Here is a 20,939-nt window from a genome sequence, read left to right on the forward strand (position 1 = left end):
ACCAATATAAGGTCACGCCGTGCATGTGCTCGTATTTTTTGGCTTTTGGGGCAAATAAATTTTAGTTAAATGCAATTATAGACGGTCCAGTGCTTGTAGGCCAGCCGTTCAAGAACAGCAGCAGCAGCAGCAGCAGCAGCAGCAGCAGCAGCAGCAGCAAATCTTTTGTGGTTATCGCTGTGCAACAAAGCCGCAGGAAACGAAAGCGGCGTTCTATGCGGCCAACGCGAACGGGTTTATATGCAGACTTTCCACACTGCAAAGCTTTGACTGCCGTTTCATAACGAGAAGCCATCCATTCGATCGCTGTTCCTGGTCGATTGTCGCTTTGCCTCGAGCGCAAACGGTCTTCTTTGCTTACATATATAATAGAATCCACGGGGTAAATAAAATGCGCAATAAGGCGCATGAAACGTGTCTGCGGTTTTATATATTTGTTGCCTCGCTCACGCCTTGGCGTGGTGCGCAGCATTTCCTGACAGCTGGAAATGATGGGAAGCGGACGGGTCGCACACAATGAGAAAGAAAGAGGGCGCAACATTTTACTCGCCGCGCCGGAGGAGAAGTGAAAAGGCACCAAACCTATACAAGTTGGCCGCGCGTTCACACATTCCTTCATCGTCTACGCTTGGATGCGATCTGCACTGTGCGCACCGATTCTTGCATCGCCGCCGGCCTGCTCCGCTTGCAGTTATATTCTCTATCTCTCTCTCTCTCTGCGTGTGTGTGCGTGTGTGTGTGTGTGTGCGTACATGTCTGCGTGTGTGTGCGTGCGCGTGTGTGTCTGCGCGTGCGCGTGTGCGTGTGACGCACTGGTCGTTCGGGGAACGAACCTTTTCATCGAGTGCCCGCAATACGATTGGCAGCGAGAGTCCGCGCCCTTGTCTGGTAGTTAACCGAGATCGCGCTGTCATCTACATGTCGCGGTCGTCTGATGATAGAGTTAGATTTTGTGTATACACCACGCTGTTTTTGACATGTTCACACTGCGGTCGTTTTGTGCTTATGCATCATATATATATATATATAGTGTGTGTGTATATATATATGCAGTGTGTGTGTGTGTGTGTGTGTGTGTGTGTGTGTGTGTGTGTGTGTGTGTAAACGAGAGAAGAAAGGTGAACTGAGGGGCTCAATTTTGTTAATCATGAACATAAAGCCAACAGACAATGAAGTCAAGGAAAGCATTGGGGAAATTAGCTGTAGCTGGAATGTCGCATGCGTGGTCGCGTGCGTTACGGCTATCTTAATCGTCCACTAAGTTGGATATATATATATATATATATATATATATATATATATATATATATACGTTTGTTGCCGGAACATTCCCTAACTTTGAGCTCTTATGCTACAAGTACTGTCCTTCTCGTGACTTCTTGTGATAAGTACTGTCCTAGAGATTCAGTAGTGCAGAAAGCGGCACTGGTTGGAATGGGTGCATATTGAAATCATAAAGCTTCATACCGATCATTTTATTACGAAATTTTATGTACGGATGGGTCATATTTCATGTCTTCCTTCTTTCAGACACCATCCTCGCACAACGTAGTATTGCAACAAACCGGTTGCACATGACTCGGACTCTACACGCATTCCTTTGCGAGACCGAAACCAAGCAATGTGGCTAGCCACAGATGCATCCGACCTCCGAACACCGGCTGCATTTCAGACATTACCAACTGGACTACTAGCAGCAAGCGAACGGTTCGCGCGCGCACGCCGTCCACTACTGTAGCAGCCGTACGCTGTTGGCCGCTGACGTAATCGTCGCGAGGAAGTCGGCGGCGCCTGAGTGGGGAAGGCGAAGAATTCCAGGCTCAACCGGGCCCCCGGAACCCTCTCCGCCCACCCTCTCACCGGTTCCTTCCCAGTGTGGGTCAAGTCATGGAGGCGGAAAACCGGTTTAGTGCGTTGACTGGCGGCAAGTGGAAGCCTTGGGAACTGCCGCCCTTCTGCAGAGCTCGGCGCATAGGCTGTTCCGAGCCGCGTCGCAGTTTCCGCGTTCACCTTACACTTGGTGGAAGGAAGAGGACCAACAGGTGAGAAGGGCGGAAAAGCAACAGTATACTTCGCCCGTTCGGCGCGTCAACCCGCGTTGAGGACGTCGCCGCCAAGAAGGTGTCTCCCACGCCGCATTCATCGATCGTGGCTGCTGTGCGAGTCTCGGCTGCTCGCCGTACACTTTCGCGGCTGATTGCATTGAAGGTCATGTTTTCAAGAATGGCAGCGTCTTGAGCCTGGCCGGAAGATCAGTGCGTTATGCTGGTCCTGCTCATCGGTGCTTGTGCTGGTCAGTGAATGCGTGTGATTATTTGCACCGCTCCTGGATATTGCCTGGTTGTCACCCCTCAGTGAAATACTCGATGGCATAAAGAAGTGCCGATTGATGTAAGTTTTGGTCGTGAAAAACGAGTCTGCATGCTTTTCTCACCACGTCACTTTCAAATATGCCGCGATTGTTGCTCTTGCGCCGTGTGATTTAGATACTACTGCTTCATCGTATGATATCGCATTGACCTTCCGAAATACAAGGCATACAATTTCATGTCTTGGCCACAGAATAATAAGATGCCTTCTGCAAGTGTATATGCTTCTACAAGTTTGCTTGTGGGGGATAAATAATCAGAGATATAAACAAGCAACAACAAACAGCACAAGTCTGGCGCTGGGGGTTGCGAGATTTAAATGACCGGTTTTGCGGAGCGACGTAAGGAAAGAGAGAGCTACCACGTAAAAATATACGTGCGCCTATGTAACCTTGGCTTCTTTGCCGCGACGCTTTGGGCAGCAAGAAATGTGGAATGCGGCCTCGCTGCAGCATTTATCCGAGTGACAACATTACTGATGCATGCGTATATGCACGTCACATGGTCATAACAATACAGTGCATCAACAAAAATGTCGTTTCAGATGAGGTGATGGTTCGAATGAAAGGACGTAGCAGTAGGAGAGTTTTGTAACGACAGCATGACTGAAGAAACGACATTTGTCCCACATCTGATATGGAGGTGGTTGACCATAATTTTGTTTATAGGTAAGCACATTTTGACTCGAAGTGCTAAACATTAGCATTAGTAACTACGATGCACTGTTATGCAACAATAATTTTGAATGTCAAAGTATTTTCAGGCAAGTGCCAAGGTCAGGCAAATGCCCCTCCAGAATTTCTAGTCGGTGGAAACATGGAAAAGTTTTCGTTGCGGGAGGACACTCCAGTCGGTAGGCCACTTCAATAGTTAATGTGCGAATCACTTTTCATTGAACTGCTTTGGACTAAAAATAATGCAGCATGGCTGTTTCAGGTGCATCTGTCTATACACTGAGGGCCATAGATCCAGAACACACTAAAGTTTCCTACTATATCAGTGGAGGAACCTTTAGCGTAAATAAAGATACAGGAGTTGTGCGGCTTACAAGGCCACTGGACAGAGAAGAGGAAAGCACTTTTGATATCATTGTAAGCGTCACTGATGAAAAGATACAAGGCCAGAAGGCCAACACGGTAAGCACAGTTGCAATGAAGGTGGGATCTGAATTAGTGATGAGTTCTTAATGATGGACAATGATTGTACTTTTATGGTTTGTGCTATCATCGTGGGCATTGCAGGTTTCACTACAAAGGGAGATAAACATTCTTGACTACAATGACAACCCTCCAGTGTTTGAAAATGGACCTTATACATTTCATGTTGATGAGGTAAAGAATTTTGTCATGTACCACTTTTTGTAACATTTAAAAGCATGATACATTTGCTTAATGGACATACCAAATATGAGTATATGACTTTCTTTAAAACAGGATACTCAAGTTGGAACAACAATTTACCGAAATGTTATTGTAACGGATGCTGACTTGGGAATCAATGCTGATGTTGAGGTTTCATGCCAGGAACACCTGGTAAGCATGACACTTGAACATTTTCCCAAGATGAACTCTTGTCATGTTTTTGGTATCAAATGTAGAAAGCACCTGCTTTCCTTAAACACGTAAGAGACATATTTGAGATAGCATTGTCTTATAAGGCAGGAATCATCTGAGTTTCTTTTTTGTTTTACTACTGAAAGCTCACGTGGGAGTTAACTTTTCCCAACATTACTGTAACATGAGCTCACACATATGCCTTGTACTTGTAAATGTACCAAGTGCAGTACACCAAGTACCAATATGCCAAGATACAGCCACCTGCATAAATGGATGTTTCATTACAAAAGCAAATGACTCCTTTTCATTTTCTAGTATTGAATTACTGTAACCCTTGTATCTTCACTTTATCACCCATGCTGCCATACATCAGGTTTCAGATTGGCATCATGTTATCAAGCAGTTTTTTTTAAATCTTAATTGATACCATATTGAATTGACTACTATTTTTTGTCATGACCCAATAGTTTAATAGCTTTCCTTCTAACATTTGCACATATTTTCTCTGTTTCCAGACACCAGTGACATGTAATCTATTTGGTTTGCACCAAGTTCGCCTTGGCATGGGACGATTTCTTCAAGAAATCATTTTGAAGAAATCCCTTGATTATGAAGAGCAGACGACCTATGTTATGAGTCTACTTGCAAATGTCAGTAGTTTCAGTGATGATGATAGTCATGCAGTGCAGGAGAATCATACTTTGTTATTTTCAGGACCTTGCAATGGAAAATCGAATGAATTCAACAGCTGACGTTATTATCAAAGTGAATGATGTCCAGGACCAGCCACCACTGTTTGTGGCAGATTCATACTCTGTAACTGTAGCTGAAAATAGCCCTGAGGTAAAATAAATTTTCTTATCTTGGTAAAAAGCTGTATGTACGTATGAAAATAACTGTGATTGCCATCATGTAATTGTGGGGGAAACCAGCTGTTAATGTTTTGTTGCCCATTCTAGCATTAATTTTACATTATTGACTACTACCTGGGAAACAAATACTAAAACAATAAACACTATTGAAACAAAAACTACGATGACTTATAATTAAATAATTACAATCTATGATTACATGTGGACTTTTAAATGTTGTGCAGTGTGAGCAAAGAAGCATGCCTCATAATATGTAGCTCTATCCCTTCCTGTTGAAATGCTTACACACCATTTGGTAAATGTCATAGCGAAGACGTTGCGTGCGCTTGAAAAATTAATGTTCTTTTACGTCGATCTTGTAATGTTCTCCAAAGCCACAAAAGCAGGTTTATAAATGTGTGACGATGCTTGCAGTAATGAATTTACCTTAGCTGAACTTGATAATGCCAGAGGTTCTTTTCGCAATATTTCTATGCTAGAGACCTTTTGCAGGTGTTTTTGTTTAGCTCAAGGAATCAAAATGCGAGGTAAATAAAACATGTGAAATTATAGCTGGTTCAGTTAAAAAAACTGAATGTTAATGAAGAACATTCATGGCAGCTTTTGTAACTATTGTAAATAAGAGTGGGAAAGATGGGGGAAATAATTACATCATGTGCTTTCTCGTGGCAGGGCACCTCAGTTCTCTTGGCCTCGGCCCATGATGCAGATGCTGGATTTAGAAGGCTTTTGTATTTCAAGTTGGTTAATGGTATGTTCAGCTCTAGTTCTTCCTCTTCGGTAGTTGGGAAATGTTTAGTTAAGTTGCACAATTGTCAGTGTTTCTCTAATTTGATTGTTTAAGTAGAAAATAACTTTGCATTGCACTAAAAAAAGTGATCCTTGTGAACTTAGTGTCAAACTTGGGGAAATTATAAAGTTTAGCGTAGGGTTGTCACCTGCAGTTACGGCTGCGGCCACCTCCAACCATAATGCAAGCTGTGTAGTTCATGCTGTGCATGCACTTGCCTGGTGCAGCATGGATTAGCTGTCATGTCTGAAGCACACATGGTGTTTGGGTGGTACTTGTAATGGGAAGTGGTTAAGCTATATGCTAAAGCTTTCTAGTTGCATTTGTTTAATGAAGCTAAATATGATGGATGTTCAAGCATCCAATAAACTTTAGTAGGGTGTATGAATATTCTAAAACTTTCTTATGGCAAATCAAATATTGTCCTCTATGACTAGGTCTTTGGATTGAATAGTCACTATTCGATTAGGTCCTCAAATTGAATAGTCACTATTTGAAAATCCAAATATTCTTCAAATAGTTTTGAAATTTTTCATGTCGTTGACTCTACATGATTAAACATGAAATTGAAGCAAAAATGTCATCTCATCTTCATTGGACATAACTTAATAGCACTTCCTGTTGGGCTAGTTGGTAGCTGTTCATTATAAAATATAAAGGTGCCAAATAAACAGACACACACAAGAGAAGAGAACGGGACAGGGCGCCACTCGCAACTGTTTTATTCACAGAACGCAGGCACATATACACCGTCGGTCAACACATGCGCACGGAGCAAACTTTCATTCACGCATCTAATCAAACAGTTATGACACACAACACTCAAGAAACCTCTTCTTGGCCTTATATAATGATAACGAAGTTTCGCTAATGCACAAGCTGCCTTTCTTGCCTGTGTGATAGGCTTCAACCAGTTCCCTTGCTCTAGTATCAGTACTTCGAGCAAAAATCCGCACATCTGAAAAACATGGTTCACAAGAGCGTGAGGGACAGGTCCCTAAGCACATCGGGACCTAAGCACCTAAGACCTAAGCACATCACTCTGCCATCGCCGCAGATGGCACTTCTGACATGCTCAAAAAGGGATGCACAGGTATTGTCCAAAAAGGCTGCCTTTCTAAACTTTATATGATAATGCATGAATGCAAATTCTCTGAAGAGCCCACAGTTAGCAAAGAAATTGCTTAATTAATTGTTCCTAAGGCTCCCTTAGTGCTTTGAATAAAGTATGCTCTAGAATGTACATGCATTGACAGAAGCATTCTAATGTTGTGAATACCAGGATGTGAAGATTGTCTGATATTAATGGCTAAAAAAAGGTTGTGCATTGTTCACAAACTATTGCAAAAATATTCAGTTTGCTTCTGTCAATGTCTGATTTGTATTCGATTTGCTTCTGGCACTATTCCGTTCATATTCAATTGGATTTCATAAACTACTATTTGCACACCCTTAAACTTTAGCTTAATATTTCACTGTTAGCCTATTAATGTATTGTCAGAAAATTTCCTGTTGAGGTATAAATTGCCTGACAAACCATAACTGTAAATATTATCAGGTAAAGATTCCGTGTTGAGTAGTCTGGATTGCAATCATGCTGCATGTTTATGAAGGGCATGTAAATTTCACTGCTGTATTTTGCTTGGCAGGATACAATCTTAGCTCTGCTGTGTGAATGGGTATGTACTGTAATTATTCATATTGCGTGTCTGTCTAGGTGCTCGAGGTGAAGTTTCACAAAACACGTTGTACATTGTCATTGACACTCAATTTTTCTTTTTTGTGTGTGTGGGATTGTGCCGTTGAGCATGGCTATCTTTTTATTTTGGGGAGGGGCAGTTCATATATGTGTATATTTGTCAATTGAATTTGTAATTGTGCATTTGTGATTACATATTGCTGTTTATATATATATATATATATATATATATATATATATATATATATATATATATATATATATATCTTTTATCTGTACTTCTAAGCTGCCACTATATGTTCCAGATCCATAAGTCTACTTATTGTGTCTTTTTGTATATGGTCATTTCCATAATTTACTTGCAAATATAGAGATTGAGTCTAGATAAACTGCTGAGTTCACTAAGCTGAGGCATGAGGCACATTAAAGTTAATGAAGGCTCATGCTAGGTACCTTATTTTTATTCATCATTGGAGCATTGTTGGTATGACTGCCTTTTAAGTGAAGCCTAAAAAATGGTTTAGGTTTCACTTCAATGGTATGATACACAAGTGCACGGGACTCTTCTTTTTTTGCCAAAGTTTAAATGAAATTTTCCAAATGACATTTACAGTAGCAGGCTATTACACTAAAGTCACTAATGGTACATAGATATTTTTATGGTTACATAGCACTCACATTCACCTTCTTGTCATAACGACGACATCGCCAATGCTTGTAGCAAGCTGTAGCACCATGAACTTTTATGCATATGTGCCCAGTGCAAAATGTTGCAGCACATAGTTTCGATGTTGTTTACTCTAACATGTTTTAGGCAAACTAACGATCATATGCTTCAGACTCAGTACTGCCGTGGTAGTTGCCGAGTTTCTTAGTATTTTATCATTTATTATATACATTGAAGAACTCTGGTGATGGGCATCAGCATTCAGAATCGGACAATGACAAGAAAGCTTTTTCTATCTAAATTTTGTTGTGTCTATTTTCATACTTACGTTGATTGGAAGTTATTTGTCTAATATTTTACATTATTGCACTGAAACCCAGAGTTGTTTATATTGATTGCTGTCTGACATAACGGTGACCAAGAACACACGAAGCAAGCATTGGTTATGTATGTCCTTGCTTATCCTTGGCTGCATTGGTGTTACATTGTTGTTCACCCGCCATGGTTGCTCAGTGGCTATGGTGCTGGGCTGCTGAGCACGAGGTCGCGGGATCGAATCCCGGCCACGGCGGCCGCATTTCGATGGAGGCGAAATGCGAGAACACCCATGTGCTTGGATTTAGGTGCATGTTAAAGAACCCCAGGTGGTCGAAATTTCCAGAGTCCTCCACTACGGCGTGCCTCATAATCAGAAAGTAGTTTTGGCACGTAAAACCCCATAATTTAATTTTTTTTTTGTTGCATTGTTGTCCAAAGCAATTGATTTGCTGTACTTTGCTTCAAAGTTGAATGACTTCCTTTCCTGCTCTTGATACTTAGTTAAAGAATCGTGGAGTTTTTTTTTATGTATTTCCATGGCATTACTTTTAAAATGGCATCTTTTAAGAATAGCTGCAGACTGTTTCAGTCAGCCCTTAAGAGGAAGCTTTAGCTCGGGTGTGCCTATCTAAATACGTGTAAAAGGAGAATTAGTTTTTCTTGACAACCACTGTACCAAATTCGATGAGGTTTGTTGCATTTAAAAGAAAAACTTAAAATATAGCAACTGTTGCTTCCAAATTTTGGAGTTAGGCCGCCAATTTTTTATTAAAAATGGGCAAAAATTGAACATTTTTAGTAAACAAAACTATCAAGTTTACAACTATGTAACCCAGCAAGGAAAAATGATAGCACAATTCTGTGAATTTCATCTGATAGTACATCTAAAGCGGACAAAATTGCTATGTTACACATGAATCTGAAAAAATTTGGTAATATGAAAATGCAGCTTTTGCAGAACCCTTGTACTCAACGTAAAAAATTCACATAAGATATAAATTGACATATCACATTTGTCCGCTTTTAATGATCTAATGGATGCCATTTACAGAAGCGCTATATCTGTTCTTGGTGTAGAACTGCTAATTTATAAACTTCGTACGTCTATTTTTTTTTAACTTGCGCAGTCTTTAAAATTCTTTTAACAAAATTCAGGCCCCAAATCGAAATTCCGCTTCCAACAGTCACTAGAATTTAACTTTTTCTCTTCACTAAAGTCTGTCGAGGGTTATCTCAGAAAAGCATGTTTGTGTTTTACATGTATTTGAATAGGTCGCACCAGAGTTGGGCCTGAGCTAAAGCTTCCTTTTAAGAATCTCTGTCTTATACATGGAGTGCACACTTTACTGGACATATGTTTTATGTGTTGCCTGTCTTCATACATTCTAGATACCAAGGGATACTTCAGGTTAGGGAAAGTGGACGTTGATGACAATGGCATTCACCATGTTGTGGTGGAGACTTCTAATGTGACAATCGACCGGGAAGATGCCGACATTGAAAAAAGTGGTGGACTCTACAGCTTTCAGTTGCAGGTATCACTGAATTACTGCTTTGGTTGGCTAAATACACTTTATAAACAAATACTGCCACTGAGTGGTACATTTGGTAACACATAACTCTTAAGTAAATTTCATTACTGTGGTTTCGAATTTCGTTATGCAACTTTGAAGGAAAATTGTGGACAAGTGAAGGGATGAAGACTTCAATAAGTTCAATTGCAAGAAAAGCGCTAGTGAAGTTAGTTTCCTGAAATAAATGTTTGCTTTGCAGGCAGTTGAAATGGTTGATGGTGTTCCAAAGGGTGAAATGGCCATGTCGGATGTCAACATTGTCATCACAGATACTGATGATCATTTGCCTGAGTTCAACAGCCACAACTTCAGTGTCATCATATCTGAGGACACACCAGAAAGCTCTGCCATCCCAGGCCTTGACATGGTTGTCAATGATAATGACGTTGTAAGTTGATATTCTGTCAGTAGATGCATATTTGTTAAAATGGTCTTCTAAACTCTGCCCTTTAACTTAGGCAACTGTAAATGTCATGACGAGAACAGCTTACAAGCAGGGCGGAACAGCTGGTACATGTTCATTAGCACGTGGTCAAAAATGCAGTCGCTGCCTTCACTCATTTACACTTTATGTTGAGGGTATGCATGAAAAGGCTGATGGTTGCATACAACTATGTGTGCTTTATCTGGGTGGAATGGTTACAGTGTTTGCAGGCTTTCTTTGGACAAATTTTAATAAATAATGATACGCAGAGCTGGGCAGACATGCTTTGAAATTTTATCATGATACAGGTGCAACGCACAAAGTCGAAAAGTATTTGAGATACAGATCTAAGACACTAGGCTGATTATTTTTACCCAATACAGTGCATTTTCTATATTAAGGTATATGCGTATGTACCTCTCTATAGCTCCATCGTAGAGACCACTGCATATTAACTCCTACCAGCAGTCCTCGCTCATTTTGAATTTTCTGTATTATTATGTATCAATTTTTTCCAACATTCTAACTAAAATTACTACATTGCTATTTTGCAACAATCTATGTGGCTTGCAGTAGTTGCATCAGATTTACGTGAGTGTGCTGCATGATGGAATGACAAAAAAAAAAACAAATGTTTACAAGCGAATGCATATTTTCTGCAACTGGGTAGGAAACAATAATGTTAACTCAGTTTGTGTCGATAATATTTAATATAAAACAAAATTTGTTATCAGATGAGCTATTATAGTAAATTATTTAGGGTGCACAGAGGCTTGCCAATGATCTTGAATGATTTAATGTGAACTAAATGCACACTAGCTTGAACATCGAACTGTAGCTAGTACTACTGTAGGATAATAAAATACGTAAATTATTTTTGGTTTACCACTGTATACTAAGGTGCTGATGAATATGCAATGGCCATATTTTTTATTGTTCTTTTTTTTGCTACTGACAGTGTGAAATTTGAAGGCTTTTTGTTGCACAGGGTGAAAATGCAAGATTTGGCCTGACCCTGCGAAATGTCAGCAACTCCGATGGAGTCTTCTCTGTGTACCCACCATCAGCAGTCGGTCGCACTCCTGTGCTCATCAAAGTTGCTGATGCTAGCCGGCTTGATTATGAAGATGAAAATGCCCGCATGTTTGTGTTTGAGGTTAGTAAATGCTAGAAAATCCTGCTGTCACAGTGCATATAACAAACAAGTTGTATACTTTGTTTGACCTACAGGATTTGCAAGAACTTAAAGGAGTGCCTGCCATGCTTCCCGCTGATAGTGTGCCACAGGTTCAGTGCAGTTAGTAGGTTCAAAAAAATTTAAAAAGACAGAAGTAAGTTAAATGGTTGCACTGCCTCTGGAAAAATAAACACTGCAGGTTGACAATCATGGCTATGTCATTAGTGGTGCCCTTGTTATGTATGTTTCATTGCACACATTGAAATGATTATTTGTCATGCAGTCACCAAAATTGGGCAGTGTTTACTTATTATTCATGTTTTTCTCCATCAACCTCCCACTGCCTTATGAGGCACTGCTCAATGTGAAATGTGAAAATAAATCTATCCTCACGTTTTCATATTTGTCATACCTTCAATATGAAGATCGATTAAGTAACTAGTGTTCATTCTCATGTTATGACCAGGAATCTTGGTTAATTTCATGAGGCTTTTATGATCAGGCATTCATCATGGCATTCGTGACATGCTGTGGGAGAAAAATAGCACTTTTGGATGTGCGTATTTGTGTTTCTATATTTGTTTGCTAGCTAAGCATAAGGAAGTACTTACTGGCGTGCTGCTTCTGCCTCGCAGCAAACTTGCAGCTGGGACACACCAGGGATATTATGTAGCATTAAGTCACTGTGCCTCTGCTCTGTGCTTTACTTTTACTGATGCATGAATTCTCATTTTCTCAATATGTACTCAGCATATTCAGTTCATGATGAATATGCTGCATGTTTAAGGAGTTGTATTATAGTCATAAGACAGCAGCAAGATGCAATGATGCTACAATCTTAGGTCTGAAAGTGTCTACAAGAATGTATTTTTCCTTATGTTGATTTTGGATGCCAAGCTGTATTACGTACATGATCAGTCTAAACATACTTACGGAGGTGCTGTGTTTCTGCTTTGATGTGCATTGCAGGTTGTTGCATCACAGCATGGATTTGAAGTTGCAAGTGCCACTGTTACTGTAGCTCTATCTGATGCCAATGATAATGGGCCCATGTTTGAGAATGAGCAATACCTGATACAGGTACCTGAGAGTGCAAGAAATGGCATGACCATTTTCTCTCTTGAGGTAGGAAGAAAAAATGCAGCATCCAACTTTTACAATGTCAGCTGTTTGACTTAGCAAGAGAGTATAAAAATGAATAGCTGACTTCGTGATTTCTTGTGTCTTGTTTCAGGCGTATGATGCTGACAGTGGACCGTTTGGGAAACTTTCATACTCTATGAAAGGCTACGGATCAGAAAAGTAGGCATCTTCATTTCTTTCTACCTTTCTCAGATACAGTTGACTGCTGTTAATTCAACATTCACTGTACTGCATGAATTCATTGAATTACCTATTGGATCTAATAAGAGAGCATAATGCTGAATACTGTTTCAGCCATTTTATGTGCCAAGTAGTCTAGTCTACGATCATGTGCTGTTGTTTGTGCCTAAACACATGCTTGAGCTAGCATACCACAGAGTGCATTCATGTAATTAAATGTGTCTTCAGCATGGGCATCATGCAGGTACATCCCAATCATTAAGTATCTCACAGAACTGTGCACTTTCATGTCCCTGTTCACATTGATGAGACCTAATGAGATGCTACTGTGATTAGGTCAAAAGTCAGTGTTCTTGCCAGGAGGTACCATCTCTGAAATGACACTGGTGCCTCTGAAGCCGTCTTGTAAATAAGCTTCTTACAGGCCCTTGTGTCGTTTTTGCTGTTCTAGCCTTCCACTGTAAAAATAGACAAAGCAGATGCAGTGACTGCTGTGTGCAGACTTTTGCTGTCCTGTTTGGATATTTGGCGAAAATGTTTCTTTTTTCCTTCTCCAAGTCCACTTATTCAGGTTAAGTGCAAGATGGAGTTTCCTCAGCTGCACTCTTATTCCTTTCTATTATACTTGTCTTTTTGCCCAGAAAGATTGCATTCAATACCCTGGTAGTCACTCTGGTGTGATATTTACATTGCCAAGGGCAGTGCATGTAGGCCTGTGCACACATTAGGCAAGGCTGAATTGTCTAAAATGTGCCATTGTTTTGGGCATTGGATCGGAGAAGGCTTGGGCTTGGCCTTTAAAAATGTGTTGCTGCTAGCTGGTACTTTTTGGTACGATTAAATTGAGCAACCAATTGAATTAACTGCCATCAAATTATCACAAGTCCAATGCATGAGTCTGATATTACTGTAAAGAAATGCTTTCACTTCCCAGTGATTACTTCTAGCTTTTCTGTATTAAAGTGATGTGTTTGCACAGTAGTGCTTTATTATTAGCTTTGATGGTGTGGAACATGATTGATGAACAGCCTTTTTGGAGGAACTATATTTTCAGCTAAGTAGTGTGCTTCTCATGTGGATGATATGTGCTGTCTTTATGAAAGGGTCTTGAGAGTGAGACCATTTTCCTTTGATGCTGAATGTCTTTATAAAATCTAAAAGGGGGCGCTTGCTGAAATCAATCTAATGAAGACCTGTTCTAGCGTTATTGCTTATACCTTTGCAACCATCCTACCCATGCACTTTACTTTGTTGTCATTGTGTAGAGGAAAAAAGCCATTACTCGATCATGCATGGATCACCTGCACCTATGGTTCCATTGTCATGCCACACATGACGCAATTGGAGCTAAATTTGCCCTCTCTATCTGCGTTCAGAGAGGCGTAGCTTGGTTGTATACTTTTGTCGACCTGAGTGGTCACATTTGAGAGAGCTCACTCAGTAATAGGTATAATCCATGAAACTCAAACCTGTGCTTATCAGGAGCTACAATGCCTACTAAGTATGCAACCGTTCCAGAAGGTTCACGCTTGCTCGACTATGGTGCCCCCGAGATTGACATATAGGGTCCTTAGTGGCGTTAAGGTATTTGGGCAGCAAGATGGAGGGATATGCAGCCCCTTTCACCACGACAGAGCATTTCCGTCTCTACAGGGAGTGCAAGCGCAATAGATTGAGACAAGTGAAGGAGTCCCAACCATCTACAAGTGTGGCGGGCTCAAGCAGTGCAGGGCAGTCTCGGGGTCTACCAGTAAGGGGATAATTTCTTTACCCTAGTGCTTAGACACCCTCTGCAAAACAAGTGGGACCCTTATGAATAGGGAGCGGGCATGATTGCAAAATTAGATCACAAGACCTCAACTAGCTATAATATGAGTTAGGCATGTACTATTTCTAACGCGTGAATAAATGCAACTTGTGTATTTGGTTACGCGATTTCTGTACCTTAGTGCCCATATACTGTCTGCAACAAGCACAAGATGTTTCGTGTACCCCACTGTGGCTACGTCCCTGATGCAGCCTACCCAAGTTTCTTTATGAGCTGGTAGCTCAGCTAAGAAAACAGATAAAGGTGAAAATGATCCTTTATGCATTTACTTATTTGCAAATATTTTTCTCACTCCAAACTTTGGAGGGCTCTTGTTTAAACTAAGCTCCTAACTCTAGATTTACTTCAGGCCTTGTTTTCTTCACTCCTAAAGGAAGTGAGAAAATATAGTGTTTTTGTGTGTGCAAGCTTAGTTGGCACATAATTTGAGCCTCTTTTTTCAACTCTAAAGGTACCCAGCTTTACTATGCATTTACATGTTTGGTATGTTGCTTTGTAGTAATGCAATGGATGATACCCTCCTCAGGTGTAATTACACATGTGTGTTAAAGTAATACATGGTACCACCGAAAAGTAATCTCATGGAGTCAATTAAAAAAAAATTATTTATCAGATCATTACGACACATTAAAAGGTTTCAAAATAGGCTCCTCTTCCATCGATACATCGCCTTCAGCGAGATATTCAGGCATTGGAGACGTCACAGTAGGCCTTCTCCGGAATGTCCTCTAGAGTCTTGGAGCAAACCTCTTTGATGCTGTCAACTGTCCCGAAATGATGTCCTTTCAGGGGCATTTTCAAGTGCGGAAACAAAAGGAAGTCTGGGGGAGCCACATCAGGACTGTAGGGCAGCTGGGAAAACGGTTGGCACCTTTGAATCGAACAGGAAGCTGGTCACAACGAAGGCAGTGTGGGCTGGCGTGTTGTCGTGGGGAAGTTTCCAATCGTCTACGATGTCAGGCCGGATGCGATGACCCTTTGTTTGAGTCTCTTGAGCACTTTCACATTTTACCATGTGGCACAAACTAATGGTGGACAAGCCCCCTGATGTCGAAGAACACAATGAAAATCATCTTGACCTTTGACTTGCTCTTTCTGACCTTCTTGTGGCGAGGGAATGCTGAGATGTGCCACTCGGCACTTTGCCTTTTTGTTTCGGGGTCTTATTCAGACAACCAAGACTTGTCATCTGTGATGACACTGTCAAAAAAGTGTGGATCACTTTCATACAAGTCCCAGCGTTCCTGGCATATTTCAGCTTGGTGTGATTTTTGGTCATCTATTAATATTTTGGGCACAATCTTCACGCACACTTTTTTGCATATGCAAATTATTTGTCAAAATCTCGCGAATGGAAATTTTAGAATGTTTAATGTCTGTGCCACTAACTGGAAACTCTAACAACAGTCCGTGTTTAAAAGATCTTTCACAGTTATCACATTTTCGACGGTAACGGTCGTTGATGGCCATCCAGTGCAGGCTTCATCGTGGACCTCTTCACAATCTTCTAAAAAGGCCTTGTGCCACTGGTAGACTTGACATTCCAAGAAACAATCATCACCAAAGGAGATCTTTATCATTGGAAAAGTTTCCACTGTAAACTTGCCGAGTTTCACACACCCCTTGATGACAAGCCTTTGTTCCGAGTGCTGCATTATGGCTTGCACAAAAAATCTAAACAAGTTTCACAGAAAAGCCTGTCCTTACACTCCAGATGGTCGCAGACGACTGAGTGACTGCACATGCATAAGCTGACTTTCCCCTCCACCAACCCTAACCGGTCCTAGCGCGCTGCGCTGTTTAGTCACTTCAGAATACAATCACTGACATTAATTTTTGGACAAACCCAGTATGATGTAAGTATAAGTTGTTGTAGCTTTGAATGTAATCTTTGCCTAGCTGCCTTTGGTGTGCTTCAGCATATTTACGCATTGGAGTGCAGTCCATCATTAAGCCTGTTGGAAGTACTGGTTGCAGACCTCAAAAATTTGTTTTAACAATATGATGTGCATTTTGTGTTCAGTGTATTATGTTTTCTTTTTCTGTAATGATGTTTCATTTTTGTAAGACGCATTTGTTTTTCTTACACAGGTTCATGGTAGAAAAAGATAGCGGACGTATCAAGATTGCCTCCTGCAAAAATGGCTGCCTTGATTATGAGAGTGTTCCAAACTACTCCTTCACATATGAGGCACAAGATGGAGGTGGCAAGGTGTCCTCTGTGAACCTCTTTATACAAGTTGTGGACGTAAATGACAATGCACCCAAGTTCACCAAGGACAGCTATCTTGTAGACTTGGTGGAGGATGCTACTGAGTTCGCCTCGCCTGTCTTTGTTAAGGTATGTGAAAATGATGGAGAATTGTTGAAGTCTTTAAACATATGTTCATTGCAATTATAATGTGTTTGTCCATCTTCAGTGCTAATTCATTTGAAGAATTATGCAGGATGAACTAACTCGGCAGTTATCTCTTAGAGGAGTGCACTATTGCAAAGCACGTTAGCTGTACTTCGATGTCACAAAAGATCTAAGCTGGTCTTTGTGTACTAGTCATTTTCATGCTTTTTGATTGTAGGCTATGGACGGTTGTAATGGAGTATATGATCGTTCTAGGGCTTGGAAACCTTGTCAAAATCAGTAGAGCATTCCGTTTTGCTGACTGCTGCAGTCTGGAGTGGATACATGAAATTTATGTGATGAAATTTTGCCTCACTGAATTGCTAGGAAATACTTGTGGTGGATGTGGTGCACAGCAACATGACTCTGAACTATATTGTATTACTAAATGTACAACACATAGGAAAAATGGCGCAAAAGTTAGAATGAGCATTAGTAACTTCACCCACAATTACAAGTTCTGTTGTCTTGCCTTTTCATCCTTGTTGCGGTGTAGTGTAATAGGCTATATCTTGTGCCACTTGATTTTTTGAGTGAGATTTATCAGTAGTAGCATGCTGGGTAGCATGCTGCATAGCTATATATTTAGCCACGTGGTGCGACAAATATAGCATTTGTATGCTGCTTAGTAGTGGAATCAAGGCTATAGCTTTAAAAAAAGTTGATGCTAATTGTGTTTTGTGGCGCAGTATATAATAATAAACCAGCCACGAAGAGGAAGGTAATACACAGGAAATGTAGAGAGCTGTTTTGAAAATTGCTCTCACAGATTTGAAAAGAAAGAACAGAACTATGTTCTTCTAAATATAGACAATGTCCACTTGACTTGCATAGCTTCACTGTCTGTTTCAGTGTCACCAGATTTTGCCATGCATTTTCTGTGCGTAGAAGGGAAGCAAGAAATTTTGTTGTGCAGGGGAATTGAATATTTTACATTGCAAGAATCCTCGGGATTTGCCTGCTTATCGCTCACTGGTGTTGTTCCTTTGATTGCCTCAGCTGTGATTATGGTGTTCTTGCAGTATGTTATTGAATGGCTTTGGTGAATCAGTTCACATTAAACACTGCCACTGCCTTTTTATCTGCAGGCCACAGATGCTGATGGACCTGATCAAGGCAATGGTCGTGTGCAGTATATGATCAAAGCCACTAACCTCACTCACCCAGAAGTGATTTCTATTCATGCTGAGACTGGTGAGCTCTCACTCTTGGGAAGCCTGAACATCACTGCAGCTCCATACGGTGCCACACGATTTGAAGTTATCATTCAAGCCACTGACTTTGGTGAACCACGACGTGCATCAGAAATTCCACTCATTATTCGACTGAAGGTGAGAACTTTTGTTAATGAGATGAATTGTGGTTTCTTTTTAAATTGCAGGTATTCTACATGCTGGCATGCTCACTTTTCTCTGTGTTAAATTTTCAGAGGAAAAATGAAGGTGCCCCTTACTTTTTGAATGCTCCTTACAAAGCTAGTGTCAACGAAAATGCTAAACCAGGTAAGAATATTCCTTCTTTTTTTTTAATATGCATGCTAGCAGTGCTTGTAATCAGTGATCATCTGCATTTGACAAGGGCTGACATTCGGTCTTGTTTGTATGACTTCTTCACAAGTTTGTAGCACAGAAAAACACAAGTACAGGCTGGAGGAAACAGGATGAGTGCTATTCTTGTTTTTTCACTAATCATGCTTCATCACTGGTCCTGTTTTCCTACTGCCTGACCTTGTGGTGTTTCTTTTTTTTTTAACTATAAACTTGTGAAGTCTTTTGTATTGAGTAAGAACAGAAAGTTGCATGATGGAGTTAGTACAATTTTTATAGTATGATCATGCTACTGTATTCATTAAATATTGATCCATATAATCATGATATTTACTAATAATTAATTATAAGTTTTAGCACTTATGTCACAATATGAGTAGCTTACATACTGCACAGCCATTTAGCAACGCTGCATACACTATGCCACTTCTGCCCATGTTGGGGGCATTCCTCACATTGTTTATGTAGCATGCACTCGCATATGGAGTTTTGTGTGAAGAGTGAGCTTTTTTTGAACCATATTAGTGTCATGGTTAGCAAGGGATCCTGCTGAGGTACTTTCTGTGCAGCTGTGGCATTGATATAGAGAGTTTCAATCATGCGCTGTTTCAGGTGTACATGAATCATTTTTTTGCTACACTGTGAAACATGATGTACGTATGTTGCCGCAACATTACATGTCATGCATGTCAGACATGTAACTAAATAGGGCACAATAAAAAGTGATGTGGTGCTGTGCTGCATGAAGCGAGGGTTCCAGGTTAAGAATTTGACTGTGTACCCATGTTTGCTCTATCTTGTATTTTTTAATATTTTTTTGTGCTGAGTACACTGAAGCACACATTGCAAATTTTTAGTGAGATGGAAGATAAATGAATGAAACTGGAAACTGAACTTTTCCTCATTATTGTCACTGTCTTACCTTTACTATGAATAATTGATATAATGAAAGAAGGATGAAGAAAACAGCATTTCTTCTGGCCATCTTGTTCTCATGCTTATATTTCGGTTTTGCTAACATGTGCAAGCACGTTCACAAATTTGCAAACAATAGAGTCGCTTGCACTTTCTTTTCTTGAGCAGCTGTTATTTTGACCTGTCTTGTCACATAGTTCACTAAATCAGAGCTGTTTTGCATTTGTCTTATGCATTTAAAATTTTCTCAGGAGCACTTGTGATTACATCATAAGTATAATAAGGTTGTGAGCATTTATGTGTGTTTTAAGAGATACAAAATAAATGTGGCAGCTTGCCATATTTGTTTTGTACCTTCTTGGTTATCCTTTTCTATCTTCATTTATTTTAGCCCATTGCATGATGAAAAAAAGAATTTCTTTAACATGTTGGAAAATTAATGATGCAAATAGTGTTTTTTATGTCTTTCTTCTTTTTCACTTGCTGTATGCATTGACAAGACCATGCTTGATTTTGTAGAGCACATGAAAGAAGGATAAAATGAACAGTAGTGGTGTGTTCATTTTGTTCTTTTTTCATTGTCCTGTTCTATAATATGTTTGTGTGTAGATGTGCATGCATGTATGTGCACATGTGTATGTGTGTTGTGGTATACATAGCTCACACATTGATGGGAAAAGCACTGCATCATAAGTCTGCAGACATGGTGTGAAGAAGCCAAAATTCATGGAGTGAATTACAGTGTATAACAACATTATAAAAGATCCAAAATGAAGAAAGGGGCTGACAGATGGAATAGCACACTGTGGTATAAAGGTTATAAACAGGGATAAGGTGCCTCAGAAAGGCTGGCCAATGTTTCGATAGGAGGACCTATCTTGATCAAAGGCGGCCTCGTCATCCTCGGCATGTTAGTTTTAAAGGGTTAGTGCAGTGACGTCACATGCGGTTGTTGTAGGTGGCGGCTGGTTGTAAAGGGAGTGGCTGTGGTTGAGCTGTGTAGAGAAATCAGCTTGAGGATTTTGCATATTGTCTTTTATGAACAATTTGCATGTGGCTGAGGCGCAGGTGTGCTCAAGAATGAGTGAGTATAGGTTTGACATCATGCGTCCAGAAAAAATAAATGAATGTGGTCATGGCAACCATTTGTTTTCTTGTGCATCGGCATTTTAGAGCACTCACTGCAGTTGTGTGGAGAAGTTTTACCATGCTGGTTATCAATAAGCAGTAATAATTGTAAAGTGATAGTGTACAAGAGGACTCGCAGGTTGTATAGGGAACCTTTATTGTTGTATGCAGTCCACCATTATGTTTTTACTGATCAGTATGTACTGAAGGACCTCTGCTGTTTTAAAGTTCTGGCTTTGGAATGTTCCATTATAGTTGTGGGGATCAATTTTCCTGCACATCCTCGCCTGCTTGCACGTGTTGAGGGTCGTTTGCAAAGTTTGATTTCCAGGAACTAGTGTCGTGGCAAGAACA

General features: G+C 40.4%; 1 protein-coding gene across 3 annotated transcripts in view; it reads left to right on the forward strand.

Moving 5' to 3' along the window:
• Positions 1–1,563: 1,563 nt before the first annotated feature.
• The window catches only part of Cad74A (cadherin 74A), a 106,817-nt gene continuing 87,441 nt past the window's right edge, over positions 1,564–20,939 (forward strand). The window contains exons 1-17 of one of the 3 annotated variants that reach the window (XM_065441368.2): positions 1,564–2,391; positions 2,914–3,037; positions 3,124–3,222; positions 3,306–3,505; positions 3,611–3,700; positions 3,803–3,901; positions 4,441–4,575; positions 4,640–4,768; positions 5,470–5,548; positions 9,661–9,806; positions 10,045–10,233; positions 11,258–11,425; positions 12,416–12,571; positions 12,681–12,748; positions 16,689–16,938; positions 18,084–18,326; positions 18,425–18,497. In XM_065441368.2, the coding sequence (XP_065297440.1) occupies positions 2,971–3,037; positions 3,124–3,222; positions 3,306–3,505; positions 3,611–3,700; positions 3,803–3,901; positions 4,441–4,575; positions 4,640–4,768; positions 5,470–5,548; positions 9,661–9,806; positions 10,045–10,233; positions 11,258–11,425; positions 12,416–12,571; positions 12,681–12,748; positions 16,689–16,938; positions 18,084–18,326; positions 18,425–18,497 (2,191 nt within the window). In that variant the 5' untranslated portion in view covers positions 1,564–2,391; positions 2,914–2,970. The remainder of the gene's footprint in view (positions 2,392–2,913; positions 3,038–3,123; positions 3,223–3,305; positions 3,506–3,610; positions 3,701–3,802; positions 3,902–4,440; positions 4,576–4,639; positions 4,769–5,469; positions 5,549–9,660; positions 9,807–10,044; positions 10,234–11,257; positions 11,426–12,415; positions 12,572–12,680; positions 12,749–16,688; positions 16,939–18,083; positions 18,327–18,424; positions 18,498–20,939) is intronic. The other 2 variants (XM_065441369.2, XM_065441370.2) reach the window with 2 other exon arrangements.

Source organism: Dermacentor albipictus, chromosome 1 (assembly GCF_038994185.2).
Source record: "Dermacentor albipictus isolate Rhodes 1998 colony chromosome 1, USDA_Dalb.pri_finalv2, whole genome shotgun sequence".
NCBI classification, from domain to species: domain Eukaryota; kingdom Metazoa; phylum Arthropoda; class Arachnida; order Ixodida; family Ixodidae; genus Dermacentor; species Dermacentor albipictus.